The 13,438-nt window shown below is 45.0% G+C and overlaps 1 protein-coding gene across 4 annotated transcripts in view; it reads right to left on the reverse strand.

Moving 5' to 3' along the window:
* Window positions 1–11,894, reverse strand: part of EFHC2 (EF-hand domain containing 2) — a 59,382-nt gene extending 47,488 nt beyond the window's left edge. For 2 of the 4 annotated variants that reach the window (XM_038171847.2, XM_038171844.2), the window contains exons 1-4: window positions 11,466–11,894; window positions 5,136–5,324; window positions 1,020–1,133; window positions 328–478 (exon numbers count right to left, since the gene is read on the reverse strand). In XM_038171847.2, coding sequence (XP_038027775.2) covers window positions 328–478; window positions 1,020–1,133; window positions 5,136–5,324; window positions 11,466–11,879 — 868 coding nt within the window. In that variant the 5' untranslated portion in view covers window positions 11,880–11,894. Of the gene's footprint in view, window positions 1–327; window positions 479–1,019; window positions 1,134–5,135; window positions 5,325–11,162; window positions 11,359–11,465 lie in introns of those variants that run through there. The other 2 variants (XM_038171855.2, XM_027448981.3) reach the window with 2 other exon arrangements.
* Window positions 11,895–13,438: the final 1,544 nt, after the last annotated feature.

The raw sequence follows: 13,438 nt of genomic DNA on the forward strand, positions 1-13,438 counted from the left end.
ATCTAGAACACAAATCGCTTTTGCAGAAGTGACAGTATATCAACAAAAGACCAACTATCATTTGACTTCTAACTGCTACATTAGAGAAAAAAAAAATGTATGTGTGTGTAGGAGGGGATTCTGCCTTATAAAACCTACTTCTTCAAAATCTAAGGCAATAAAAGAGTTCACATTGTGATCCGTAACAAGAAAAGATAATTATAGCCATTCACGTTACTGCCCATTTTAAGTATAAGAACTCACGTTATGTATCCTTAAAAGGGACCGAGAATGTGCTGAAGATATATAAAGGGAAAAAAAAAAAAAGGTGATATTAAAAATACGTACCTTGCACTATGCCACTGTTTTTCACTCGGGGTTCAATCACTTGAATTGTATCATCTTCAAGGTAGAAGTATATTTTACAGTGTCTTATTCTATATAGCTCTTGATTTTTGTCAGGCACTTCTTCTTCTACATAGGCATCAAAAGACAATACCTATTAAAAACAATAAATATACATAAAGCAGCAAAATCTTCAATGCTTTTGCAAAATGCATCAATAAAATAAACTTATATAGACTATAAGCTAACTAAATGTATGGATTTCGGGAGGTAGATTTATTTCTCAGAAATGTAAGAATGGAAATCGACATTAAATCACATAAATTTAAAATTCTTTGCTTGGCATTTTTATTATCACAACATCTAAGCAGAGATAGAACCCTACAGTAAAGAAATAAATCAAATATAAAACTACCAGCAGGCTGCTTGGAAAATCTTCTGAACAAAGCACTTTTGATAGTACAATGAGCTACCTAGGTCATGAAGAGAATTTTAGACTTCTATTCAATGAATTGCTGGAAAATAAAGCACATTCTGACAGTAATGGCTTTACCATTGAGGTAAGTGGAAAGGAGAGTTCTTTTTAAGCAGATCATGCAAGCTGTCTAATGAATGCTATGGAAGACTATGAGAAAGGAATGATATTTTTTCAGGAGTCACTTAGAGCTGTGCAATACTAGCATTTCAAAATTTACCTGGTTCTGCAATTCAGCCTTCATGGTCTCTTGTAATGACAATAATGCAAGAAAAAAACCTCCATAGGTGAGGTGCTCAGTGGTTTGTTCGAGTGGCCTTAATATCTGGAGAGCCTAGATCAAACCACGCAAACCATTACGCAAGTTTTGTACTTCTTGGTGTCATTTATGGACTTCAATCACCAAAACCAAGCTTAAGGGAAGGCGTAAGAAGTATATATTTATTTGTGCATTATCTACCAGGATGCTTGATGTGGTAAGGATACACAAGACAGTATTAATAAAAAATAGGTTTCCACTAGCAGAACATTTGGGTCAAATCAGTGCTAATTCATACTTCATTTTTGTAACGATTAATAAATTCAACAACCTTTATTCTTGATTCATTAGACAAAATGAAGCACTAGAAAAAAAGACAGCTTAGCTGCTCCCTGTTTCAATGAGCATCTGGCAGACCTGGGCTTGAAAACATTAGATACCTAGTCAGCCATCCAAGATCCCTACATGGCACAGAAAAGATCAGTCTGTATTTCTTTAACACATGTTTTTGAGAATCTCAAAGTACTTCCATAAATACTGATGGCAGAGATTTCAGAATGCCCTACTAGAGAAATACAACCTCGTTTTCTACATCTAGAGAGACAGAGCTAGTGGCTCGCTCAAGAGCACACAAGAACGGCAGCCACCCTGTGTTCCAGCCAGATTTCTCAATGGGGCAGTCTCCCTCTCCACCATTAGGGAAATTAAATTAAAATCAAATTACATAACTGTTAACTTTTACATCTGATTGACTGTGATCATACAAAAGAATCTAGACACTACGGATTTTTTTTTTGTTTAAGTAGTAACACATGCATGTTTCTGAACAACCTACAGACAAAATAGTTTAAAATAAATAAAATGCATTCTAGCCACATGTAATTTTTAACTGTGGATTTCACCATTTCATGTATCAAAGGTGAAAATTCTGGATAAAACGATGTATGTCAAATTGAAAAACTGACATACAACGAAGGCAACACAAACAACTTCATCACGAAGCTGGTGAGGGGCCTGGAGAGCAAGTCCTATGAGGAGCGGCTGAAGGAGCTGGGCTTGTTCAGCCTAGAGAAGAGGAGGCTCAGGGGTGACCTTATTGCTCTGTATAAGTACATTAAAGGAGGCTGTAGCGAGGTGGGGGTTGGCCTGTTCTCCCATGTGCCTGGTGACAGGACGAGGGGGAATGGGCTAAAGTTACGCCAGGGGAGTTTTAGGTTGGATGTTAGGAAGAATTTCTTTACTGAAAGGGTTGTTAGGCACTGGAACGGGCTGCCCAGGGAGGTGGTGGAGTCACCATCCCTGGAAGTCTTCAAAAGACGTTTAGATGTAGAGCTTAGGGATATGGTTTAGTGGGGACTGTTAGTGTTAGGTTAGAGGTTGGACTCGATGATCTTGAGGTCTCTTCCAACCTAGAAATTCTGTGATTCTGTGATTCTGTGATCTCTTCGTCCTTCTGCTTGTCTAAACATAGCTGTATAATGCCATCGATGGTGACCAAGCTGTCTTACCTGGTGCCTGGCTGATACCCTAGAAGGACCAGGAGGCCTGTGTAAATCTCTTGAATACTCCAGGGGACTTAGAAGGTATGAAATATATCTGGTGGAACCACTGTTTCCTACCTAGTCTGAGCAACCTGGGGCTCAACTAACAGGGAAGCTGAGTTTCACCCCTTGCCCAGCTGTTGCTAAGCCATGCAACCACAGGATGCACGTACCCTCTTCTCCCCATTCTGACAGTCCCACTACAATTGGTTGACAAACATTGTTCAACTATTTGATTATTAATTCTTTTTAGTTCTGTTACTGCTCTTTTCTGTCTCCTGACACCAGCCAGGTGAAAGGGTCTGTTTGCACACACCTCCCAGCACAATCACGTCCTAAATACACCATATTTATTCCTTTCACTGACCGTATACTTTTGTCGTGGTTTACTTCATTGGACGAGTTTGTACAAACTATTTTGCACTTAAACTTTATTCTCTGTATACCCTTCATTATGAGCATGCTAGTGTACAACTACAATACATTCAGCAGCCAACCGCAATGTTGTAGATCGAAACAGATAATTCAGGAAGGGTGAAGAGGTGAAGGAAGGAACATAAAAGATGACAACTTATTTTTCATGTTAAAGCAAAGTTAATTTTAGAAATAGTCAAAGTTCAGCACTTCCTAACTTGTGTGTCATCCGTAGTATATTGCTGTGTACAAAGTGCCCACTTTTTAAAAAAAACTTGGAGTTAGGCATGAAAATAAAAAGTAACAAATATTGAATAAACTCAGTGGCATATTGTAAAGTTGGCACAAGGTTTCCCAAGGTAGTCAAATTATAAACATCTTTTCAAGCCCAGGAGGCCTTGTGTGTGTACTTAATCATTGAAGAAATTAAATTTACACCTGCTTCCTATTAGGCATATGAAGTTGCAAAAACTATTTCGTAACCCACTTAATAAGATGTATTAAGCCTGTCCTTCCTCCAACAAACTGGCATTGCTGAAAGCTAGAAACCAAAGAAAAATGGGTAAGAAAATAGACTACATTTAAGAAGATAAACATCTCTTCAAGCTATGTTTCTTAGGGTCCACTTTGCTGAGTCACAAACTGCAGCACTGGCAGGCACAGCTGCATTCAAGGCTCTTACCAGGGGAGGCTAAATTAGCTGGGCAGTATCCTTTAACTGTCTGCAATTAATACAAAGGCATGAGCCCTCCAGGAGCCAATTCCAAACCTGTGAACTCCTGCCCTGTATTGATTGCCCTGTGGAGGAAGGAATACAGTGACTAGACGAGGAGAGTAGGAAGGCCAGCTAGATCATCTCACCGGCCAAGTTCAGTGCCTGATGTTCAGAGGCAGGTCCCCACTGCCTCCTGTACGACCCCTTTATGTCATAAACCTGGCTCCAAACCCTACAGACCCGTACTGTGTACGTCCCCAGGATGCCAGTGCACACCTCCCCATTGAAAGAAGGGTGCAGATAAAGCATGTGCAGGACTGGCTGAGGCCTTCACGCTTTGTCACATTATACAAATTTATATTCCAGCACATTGCTGAAAAATTGGTGAGCAATACTAGGCCCTTCAGAGACAATGCTAACCAAAATCACGTGCATCTGTATCAAGTCTTACATTTTCTTGTAGTAGTTCTGGTCTGCCAAGGAGGCAATAACTGCACTGAAATTACCTGCATGACTTTCATTTTAAAACAAAAATTATGATTAGTCATTCCTCCCAATATTTAAATACCTTAATCATTTTGTCATGCAATATTTCTGCAATCTGCTGAATGATTTCTTTTTCTGTATCTTTTTCCTTCTCTGATTGTAGGCTTTTTGCTTTAGAAATACACCATCGCCAAGTAGCACTTAATGTAAATTTAAAAATGGAAAGTAATGACAGCATGCTACAAAATTCATATCATCCTAGATCACATTTATTTGTTAACTCTCTAACTTCACAGGTGTCACTACACACCTACAAAATAAATATATATATATATAATATTAATTTTAAATTCCTGTGCTTGTAACAGGCACAATCTACCTATATCCCTACACGTGAACAGTTCACATAAAAGTCAACAGGACTTTGAGCAAGCAAACATGACTGGATAAGTGAGTTCTGAGCCTCGAGCACTGCACTGCGGTTAGTGGTTCCCGTGTGCCCATGCAAATTTTCTCCTGGATTGGGGCCCACCTTACATTCTTGTAGCTACACATTTCCTTGTTTGGCCATTTGAAAAGCAATGAAAAAAACTGGCAAAGGAGCACATTTGTTCTTAACAGGTTGCCAATTAATCACTTGCTGTCACCATTTACACACACACACACACACAAAATAACCACCCTCTTACTTTTATTATCTCCTGGAGGAGATGTACTCCAATACATAAATGTTTTGTTCCTATATAGCATGATGTATGTTTACATTAATTGTACAATATATCAATACTACCAAAAAATAGTAGTTATCCCTCTTTAACTAGGAGCTTTTTTGGATGCATAAAGTAATCTTCCCAAGTAACCTTCCCAAGACTGACTGAATTTCACTTTCTTAAGTGCAGATACAGATTTGTATGTACTTACCTGTTTGTCAAATGCTACCCAAGCAGGAGCATCACTCCCCATCCCTGCAGGAAACACGCTGTATTTAGGTTTCAGCTTCTGTCCAGGTAATGGTTCACCTCCTATTCCAGGTTTATCTTCTCCGACCAGCATAGCAACATTATTGCAGAAACCCCAGTGCTGTGATTTGTGGAACTTTTCTTTCCCTAACTGTTAAAAGTTTGGAAGAAAAGAGAGGAAACAACATCTGTGTGTTTGTTTTTAAATCCTTAAGAGTTAAATAAAGAGTTACCTAGCTACACAATAGAGGTTAATCACATAAAAGTTTCTCTATAATTACTTTTAATAGAGTCTAAAACCCTGAAGCAACTGGAATGCAGCAAGTGAAGCGATACATTTCAGTGGTCAATGTGCTGGCCCATCTTAAAAATCAAATCAGAAAGGTTCCAGTAATGCATCCACACTAAGAAACGGGGTGATATTGGCTGCTTTACCCTACCTGTTCCCAGTAATAAGGACTGAGGCACGTGGTGGAAGGAAGCAAGTCACCCACAAGATCTTCTGCAAAAGGCCGAGGGGAAAAACCTCCAGAGGACAACCTGAAAGGTTCAGGAGTACCCCGAGAGCAGCTTGCTCTCGTTACCTACATCAAATATCTTATTTACATTCACAAAGCAGAGTGCTAAATAAATGCTAGTGAATATCAGAACTGATGCCATGCATGAGCACAGGGCAGGCCATGAGGAGATGCAAAGGCTGGACAGCAGCACTTTGAGAGCAGCAAGGGTGTCGGTAATGCTGCAGAGGGACACAACTGCCTCTCCTGCTGAATTTGGAAGACTGAGCAATGCTAATTATAGCACAAGTACTTAAACTGATCCTCCCAAAAAAGGTGTAGACAGCATGAAGTCGAATCAAAAATTCAGTGACGCTTTTCACTTAGAAAATATGAAGTGAATGAAAAATTGGCCAAGAGTACCAGCAAAGGGACAAATCACTACTTGTCAGGTTACAACCGCAGCTGTTTGCACACCCTGCAGAGCTCTAAATCCAATGCCATGGGTAGGAGAGCTGCCCTTTGCACCAACAACTCAACCCCTACCTTAGTCTAATTTCTGCTTAAAATGCAAGGAGAGTGGTATGCAAAAGAATACATGACTTAGTATTTTTACAACTGCTTGTTTTTAATACCATAATAATAAATTGCCATTCCTTGCTTACGCTGACGAAGGCTGAGCTAGCCAGCACCCTTCAAAACAAGAAGCCCTGAACCACATCATTTTTATAAGCCAAGAATAAGGGTAACCAAATAAAAGAGAAAATTGATGCAAGGAAAGACTTGTTTGTGTAGCAAACAGTCAGCTCGTGGGCCCCCCTGCCACGCAGCACCGCTCAAGCCAAGAATTTAACAAGATTAAAAGAAGAGCTGTGGATTTGCAGGAGTAATTCCCAAAACAAAATATGTAATGTCAGCATATTTTTTTGAGCTGGGATATAAAATTTTGTGCTTCTGTGCACAGCGTAAGCACTGACCTGTGGGCATTAGGAGGTGGTCATCCTACCCATCCTTGAAGACCCCACCACAGGTGCCCACTGGCCCAGACAGGCACCGGCTGGATCTGGCACCAGCTCTACAAAACATTTGCAACTGGGATGGGTTTCTCCCTTTCTTTTGGACACTACTGAGCTGCCCTTTCCTGTTCTGTTCCTTTATTATTATTGTTATTAATTTCGTTCCTCGGTAATTTGATAAAGAGCTGGGGAGAAGTCAGAATGGGAGGGAGCTTTCTGCATGTATTAGGCCAAATGTGGAACAGCTAGAGTCAGGCTGGGTTATAAAAGGGAAATTTGTAGGCGGAAACATCTGGTTTACACTGAAGGCTCTATCCAGCAGATTCACCTTTTGGCACCACAAGTATTTAATTATTTTCCCCCTACTACCAAAGCATGAGTTAGGGAGAAAGGCACAGTTATCAAAGCACAGTGAGCGAGAGTGACAGTTATCCTGAGGAAAGCTCTTCATGTCCTCAGAGCATCTTCTAGAGGCATTTTCTGTTCATCCATTACTGGGTTTTGGTGAGTTACAGCGTGGCAAAGTGTTTGTTAAAGAAATCCAGGTTTGATCCTGCTGGAAATTTTCCAGAACTGAGTGATCACAACACAATTCATGATTTCATACGAAAATTAAGTGGTCCAACAGCTGCAATTCTATTAAGATTCTTTTGTGGAGTTCCTGTAACTTTTTAGGGTTTGACAGAAAGATAATTTTAGATCATTCATCTCTGAACTACTTATAAAAACCCCTTCTCTGGGAACATCACCTAAATCTATATGCAAAACAATCTCTTCCAAAAATCTGAGCGAGTTATTTCTTTTAAGCAAAAACGTAATTGTAATTGAAGATCACAGAAGAGAAAAATGACATTTTGGAAACCTCAGCTAATGAGCTCAGACCTCATTCGGCCCTAAACAGTGACAGACCATCACATTACATCCACAGTAATACCAAAGGATTTCTAAAAGGAATCTGTGGCAGTGCAGGGAAGGAGCTTTACTGTGTCTGCCGTGTGAACGCAGGCTGTAGATCTGCTGAGCAAAGCTGGCCATCTTCTGCGAGGTGAGCCTGAAATAAATATTGGGGATACACCGAGCAGTGATGAATGCAAAGGTCAGGATTCTCTGACTGCAGCTTTTGGCTTTGTGAGCTCAGCCACTGCAGTCCCTGGGGAGCACTGCCTCGTGCTCTCTGCATCTTGCTCCGGCCCAGAGTCACAGCGAGCTCACCAGGGAGCTGCACAGCTCTGCTGAACCAAACAACTGGAAATCTCTCACCGCAGCCGTTGTCTCGGGGGCCACAGCTTGTTAACCAAGTCCCACAGGGAGTTAGGGCTGCAGCCACTGGCAGCACTCTGCTGCTCTTTCATACCCATTTTTCATGACCACCTTGAGAACAACAGCTGCACCGTGGAGGTCCGGCTCAAATCCTGTGTCAGGATGAACTGTGACACTTCTGAACTACCCAGGACTGCTGAGAGCATCCTGGTTGCTTCAGCTACACCATGGAAATGCGTGCAAATGCTGCAAACTCTGCCAGTGAAATGCATGCGACCTCCTTCCCCATGGAAAGCACAGGTCACCAGCAGACAGAGCCGAGACAGGTAGCAGAAGTTCCCACAATATTTACGAGTAGCATGTCTCACAAAGCTAGCACTCGGTTCCTAGAGGAAAGCCACATTTAGTCACTGATTTTCCAGTCGTGTTTCATCCCCGGCTGGCTGCAGAGGTTTCAGTATTGTCCCCAGCAGCCGTGGTGCCCCTCTAACACACCCCACCCAGGACAATATGCACCAACATCAGCCACCTGGAGCAGAACGAGGAGCTTGCTCTTACTGCTGGAGCTGGTACAGCCTGGAGACAACAGGAGGATAGAAAGGAGAGAGGCCAAAACGCAACCCTGATGGGAAGCTGCAGGGAGGTTTGGGATGGGGGCTGTGAAGAGGCAGAGGTTGGAAAGCTGTCTGCCAAGAAAAACTAATGCCCCGTTTTGGCACCGATGATTACAGAGCAGCGGGAAGTAGTTAAGGCAGGAAACCCAGACCCGGCAACAGCAGCACAGCTGAGGGTGATCCCAAGCTGCTGCAATAAAGGAGAGGGGGAATTTGCGCTGCGCCGCCAGAGATTGCAGCAGAAGCTGATACTTTCAAGTACAGACTTTCCCCCCCGAGATCTATAAACTCATTGTCTGAGCCTCCAAGAAATACCACGCAGAACTGCTGGAACGAATCCTCCCTCTGAGGGGGATCTCCAACCTCAGCTCTTAAATGCTCACTACAGCTTAGCTGTGGGCTCCTAAAGAGGAATTTAAAGAGGTGAAGGTGGTTGATTGATGGGTGGCTGTGCCCGTACCCCAGCTGCTGTGGTTTTGATTCCAAAGAGATCTGAAAAAAATGGGCGCAGTTCCTTTTCATCTTTTTGTGGACTGTCAATATTTTATGCTTCTGACGCCTTCTGCTAGCAATCGCCCTTCTCCCCCCCCATCAAGCCAACCATCAAACATGGCATTGCTGGGCTAGGCCTGTCGCTTTCATCCCTGCTCTTCGTTCAGCACAGAGGAAAACACGGTGTTACGTTACCGTAGGAACCACTCCAGCTATTTTGAAAGCGTCTGTCACCTTGCTGTATTACCCTCGACTCCAATTAGCTGATGCCCGAGCAGTTAGACTTTGTCACAGCTAAACAGAGCCGCAGCGGCAGCAGCGGTCTTGGGGAAGCTGCTGAATTGGAAAGAGGCGCCAGTCACTTACGTTTACGGGGAAAAACAACAAGTGGAAACCAGACAAGGGTTGCTGCCCTTTGCAGCGCCAGCTGCAAGCTGCCTGGCCTCACAATTCGTTGTCTTCAGCAGCAAGGGGAAGATGCGCTCAGCTTGAGGTGAAGCTTTGCCATTTGTAGGCTGGAGAGGAAGCAAACAGTCTTGGTAGAGCTGTCGATGTGTAATAATAATCATAACGGAGCGTAATGCAAGGGCCACTGACTCTTAGATAGGAGGCTCTAAGCGCTGTGAAGGGATGTCTTAATTCCCACTTGCCAAGGGCAATCAATCCAGGGAGTTTGGCTGTGTTCCGGACCACCTCAAAGCCCTGATTTGGTGGAGTCAGCTCAGCCTCCTTGTTAGACACATGCAAGCCAGATGAAATGGGTAAGCACACCTCTGTCATTGCCTTCCATTGGCCTTTATATGCAGCAGGTAGCACTGGGGGCCAAGAAGAGAGGATTGCAGCAGTAACTTGAACAGTGCTAAGAGCAGGAGCGGGATTAATACCCGTAACTATAACTGAAGGACTGACAGGAACAGCAGTCCCCCATCCCCTGCTCATCCTTCTCCAGGGAACGCTTTGCTCCTGTTGTTTCTGTGCGATAAGATGCCCTGATGGCAATGTTCAGAGCACTAGCATGAAAATACCTGCTTTCTTTTCCGTGTACAGTAGTCAAACCCTTTTTTTTTTTTCCCTTTAACATATTCTCCTTGGCCTCTCATTTGTATGAAAATTAAATTACACCTAATTACACGCTGTATGTACTTCAGCATGGGGTGCTCAATGCTGTCTACACGTAGCTTGTGCAAACTTGTGTAGCCAAGCACTGTGCCTTATCTCTGAGAGAGGAGACATCATGTCTCTATCACAAAGCCTCTTCACTGCTGCTGTGGGGCTCTGGAGACAGCTCCATCATACTCCAAACACAATAATCTCCATCAATTAAGGTAAATGAAATCTGGAGAACAATAAAGTCCTGCATAACCCCAAGCTGAGCTATTCTATTTCCATCTCGCAGACAGGAATGGCGCACCCCTATTTCAATGCTGCTGATGTGCTCACTGTGGGGTGTTATATACACAACCAACTCTTTATAGGACAAATTTGAATGTAGCAAGACAGACTGAGTGTTCAGCAGCCCATCTTTCCTTTCTGCCCTTCTAAAACAACGGCACCCAGCCTGTTGTTCGCAGGGAAAAAATTGCCTGAATTATCCTCAGTGCCGTAGGCTGGGCTCCTCCTGCAAGAGGTCCTGTGTTGGCACAAACCCACACACCAAACGAGGCTGGGGAGTCCAGGTATTTCTGCACAATTTTGCTCCCTGTAGGGCCACCTGGGCAGCTGCACCTGCCTCCACCAGCCCTTGTTCTTTGGAGAGAGCTTCCTGGAGGCTTTCCACCAGATTGCACCTCATGCAGGCTGACTTACTGCTCGGAGCGGGCTCCCAGGAGACAGCAGGGAGCAGCCTCACCTTGAAGGGCTTCCGATGCTTGTGGTGTCACTGGCATCAACGCAGGCAGCTTGACAAATGATGTGGAAACCCTGCCCGAGCTATGCTATCACCTCACCTCCTGGACCAGACTCGGGAGCAGCCAGGCGGCAGCAACCAGGGCTCTGACGGCCACGACTTGTCCCCAGCACGATACAGGACCCCCTTGCAGGCACTGTGGGGTTATTAATGAAATCCCACAGCTTTCCCTGCCTCCTGAAGGCTTCCCAAACCCTTCCTTACCTCCTGCCCCACGTCAATACACGGTACTGTGGTCATACACAGAAAATTATCGCTGCTGAGCGAGCTTGAAGAGGCTTGGCTTTTGTCAGCTACGGTAGCTGACGATAAAAATGTTTTTTTTTGGTACATTCCCGGCCTGCCCCGGGTACCTCACAGCCCTCGCCCTACGAAACCGTTGCGGCTCTCCCCTGCCAGAGACCCAACCCGCCCGAGGGCGGCTGCCAGGTCCCTCCTCCCGGCCTTGCTGGCGAGGCATCCCCGCTGTTAATTTGCTAATGACGGCGGGGCTCCCCCCTCACTCACGGTGCGGCCGAGGGACAGCCCCGGCGGCAGCGGCTGCGGCGGCGGCGGCGGCGCCATGGCCCGGCCCGGCCCGGCCCCTCCGCGGCGGCCGCCGTTGCCTGGAGACGGGCCGAGCGGCGCCGAAAAGAGCCGAGAGGTTCCGGAAAGAGCCGAACGGCGCTGGTGAGGGGCCGAGAGGTGACGGAAAGAGCCGAGCGGCGCTGTTAAGGGGCTCCGGAAAGAGCCGAGCGGCGTCAGCGAGGGGCCGAGATGTGACGGAAAGAGCCGAGCGGTGACGGAAAGAGCCGAGTGCAGCAGTGCCTCAGGGGTTGGGGGGGGGACTTCTTCCACATCATGTCTGACTTGGGGGCCCTGGTGGGCTTGGGGGAAGCGTGTTTGGGGAGGTTTCACGTCTTTTTGTGTATTTTTTTTCATGTTACCCCAACGAGATCGTGAAACTAGTGACCTAGCGTTAGGTTACGCACCTCGCTGCGGCGAGGTGAACGTTTAAAAGGTGTTTTAAAACCAAAATGAAAGGAGCCCTCGTTGCACTCGTGCTCATTTCGTGTGGTGGGTGGCGTTAACGCCGCCATTTAAATTGCAAACAGGAGGCGCAGTGAGAGTTTCTCACGGGTGGCTTGGGAGAGGAAAGCTTATTCCCTTCATTAAAGCTCACATTTTCCTGGTTAACAAGGCAGGACGCCTCCCAGGTCGCCTCCGGAGCCCAGCACCCTACGTGCTGCTCCTCCATTTTGTACAGGGCTCTTCACGAGCGTATTTTTTTATTATTTTTTTTTTTAATTGGAACTGTTTCTAATAAAATAAACAAATGGATAAAGTAGTTAGCCGAAACCCAAATATTTACATTCTGTCACGGCTCTCGTGCTGTCTCGGAGGAGCTGCACTTCAGCTGCTCGACGTCCTCCTTCTCGTGGATGGAGTGGATCTCCCCTGCCGTATTTCGTACTCCGTGGTGCATCAGACCATGAAATTCCCACAGCACATCGTTTCTCCTCCCTGAAACAGGCTCGGGGAGCAGCACGGGCGATGTTTTCAGTCTAAATGAGACCAGGAGGCATTCCCCGCGCAGCTCCCGTGGAACGCTCTTGTGGCACTTGCTGTCAGTTTTATTTTGTCAAAACGTTCTGGTTTCAAAAACTCTTTAATTTCAACAAAAAAAAATCCTTCATTTTTAATTGTTTCCAGAAATTTGAAAGGGGGAAGGGAAGGAGGAAAAGAAAGCTGTGCAAATTCTGGAAGGCTATTGCCAGGCATGCAAGACTTTGCTGTTCTCCAGCTCTTCAGCATCACCTGTTTTTTTTACATCCGTGTGATCCTTTTAATACATCTTTGTGTATCTGACAAGCATTGCACAGGAGACGGCAGTGTACTCATAAAACATACCTTTAGGTTTTCACAGCTTTCATTAGTGAGGATCTTCAGGAAGAGGCTCCAAAGCATTTCTACATGCCAATATGCCTCTCCGAAATCACTGAGCCAGCGTAGCTGCTGCTGCTTTGTACCCAATTTCCACGAGCCCCATGCAGCTGGTGGCACAACTTCTTATTTGGAATAGCATCCGTCGTGAAAGCACGGCAGTGAAGAATTAGGGTCTCTTTTCACTGTGTTTATCCTCTGGTATCTCCTCTTCGGTTTTTGTGGCTCATTACAGAGCGGGGCAGTTGGAATGTTTTAGTACCCTCTCAGTGTCGATAATAAGCTGGTGCTCCACGGTTTCGGGCAGTACAGGCAGAGGCTACACAGGTGAAAAACGTGCGAGGCAAACAGCAGCAGCACTTACTTTGGAAGGTGAGTGAAGTGGATGGAGACTACAATCCATTTCCAACAGAAAATCCGGTGAATCCTCCTTGACCTTTGGGTCAAGTCGTTCTGCTTAGGATTATTACCTTCTGCCTCATCCCATAAAGAAGCCGCAGGGAGCTGTGGAGAAGGAAAGGAAGCATCTGCCCAGTATACCAGAAGCACAGTTGCAA

This window comes from Anas platyrhynchos, chromosome 1, assembly GCF_047663525.1.
Source record: "Anas platyrhynchos isolate ZD024472 breed Pekin duck chromosome 1, IASCAAS_PekinDuck_T2T, whole genome shotgun sequence".
NCBI lineage: Eukaryota > Metazoa > Chordata > Aves > Anseriformes > Anatidae > Anas > Anas platyrhynchos.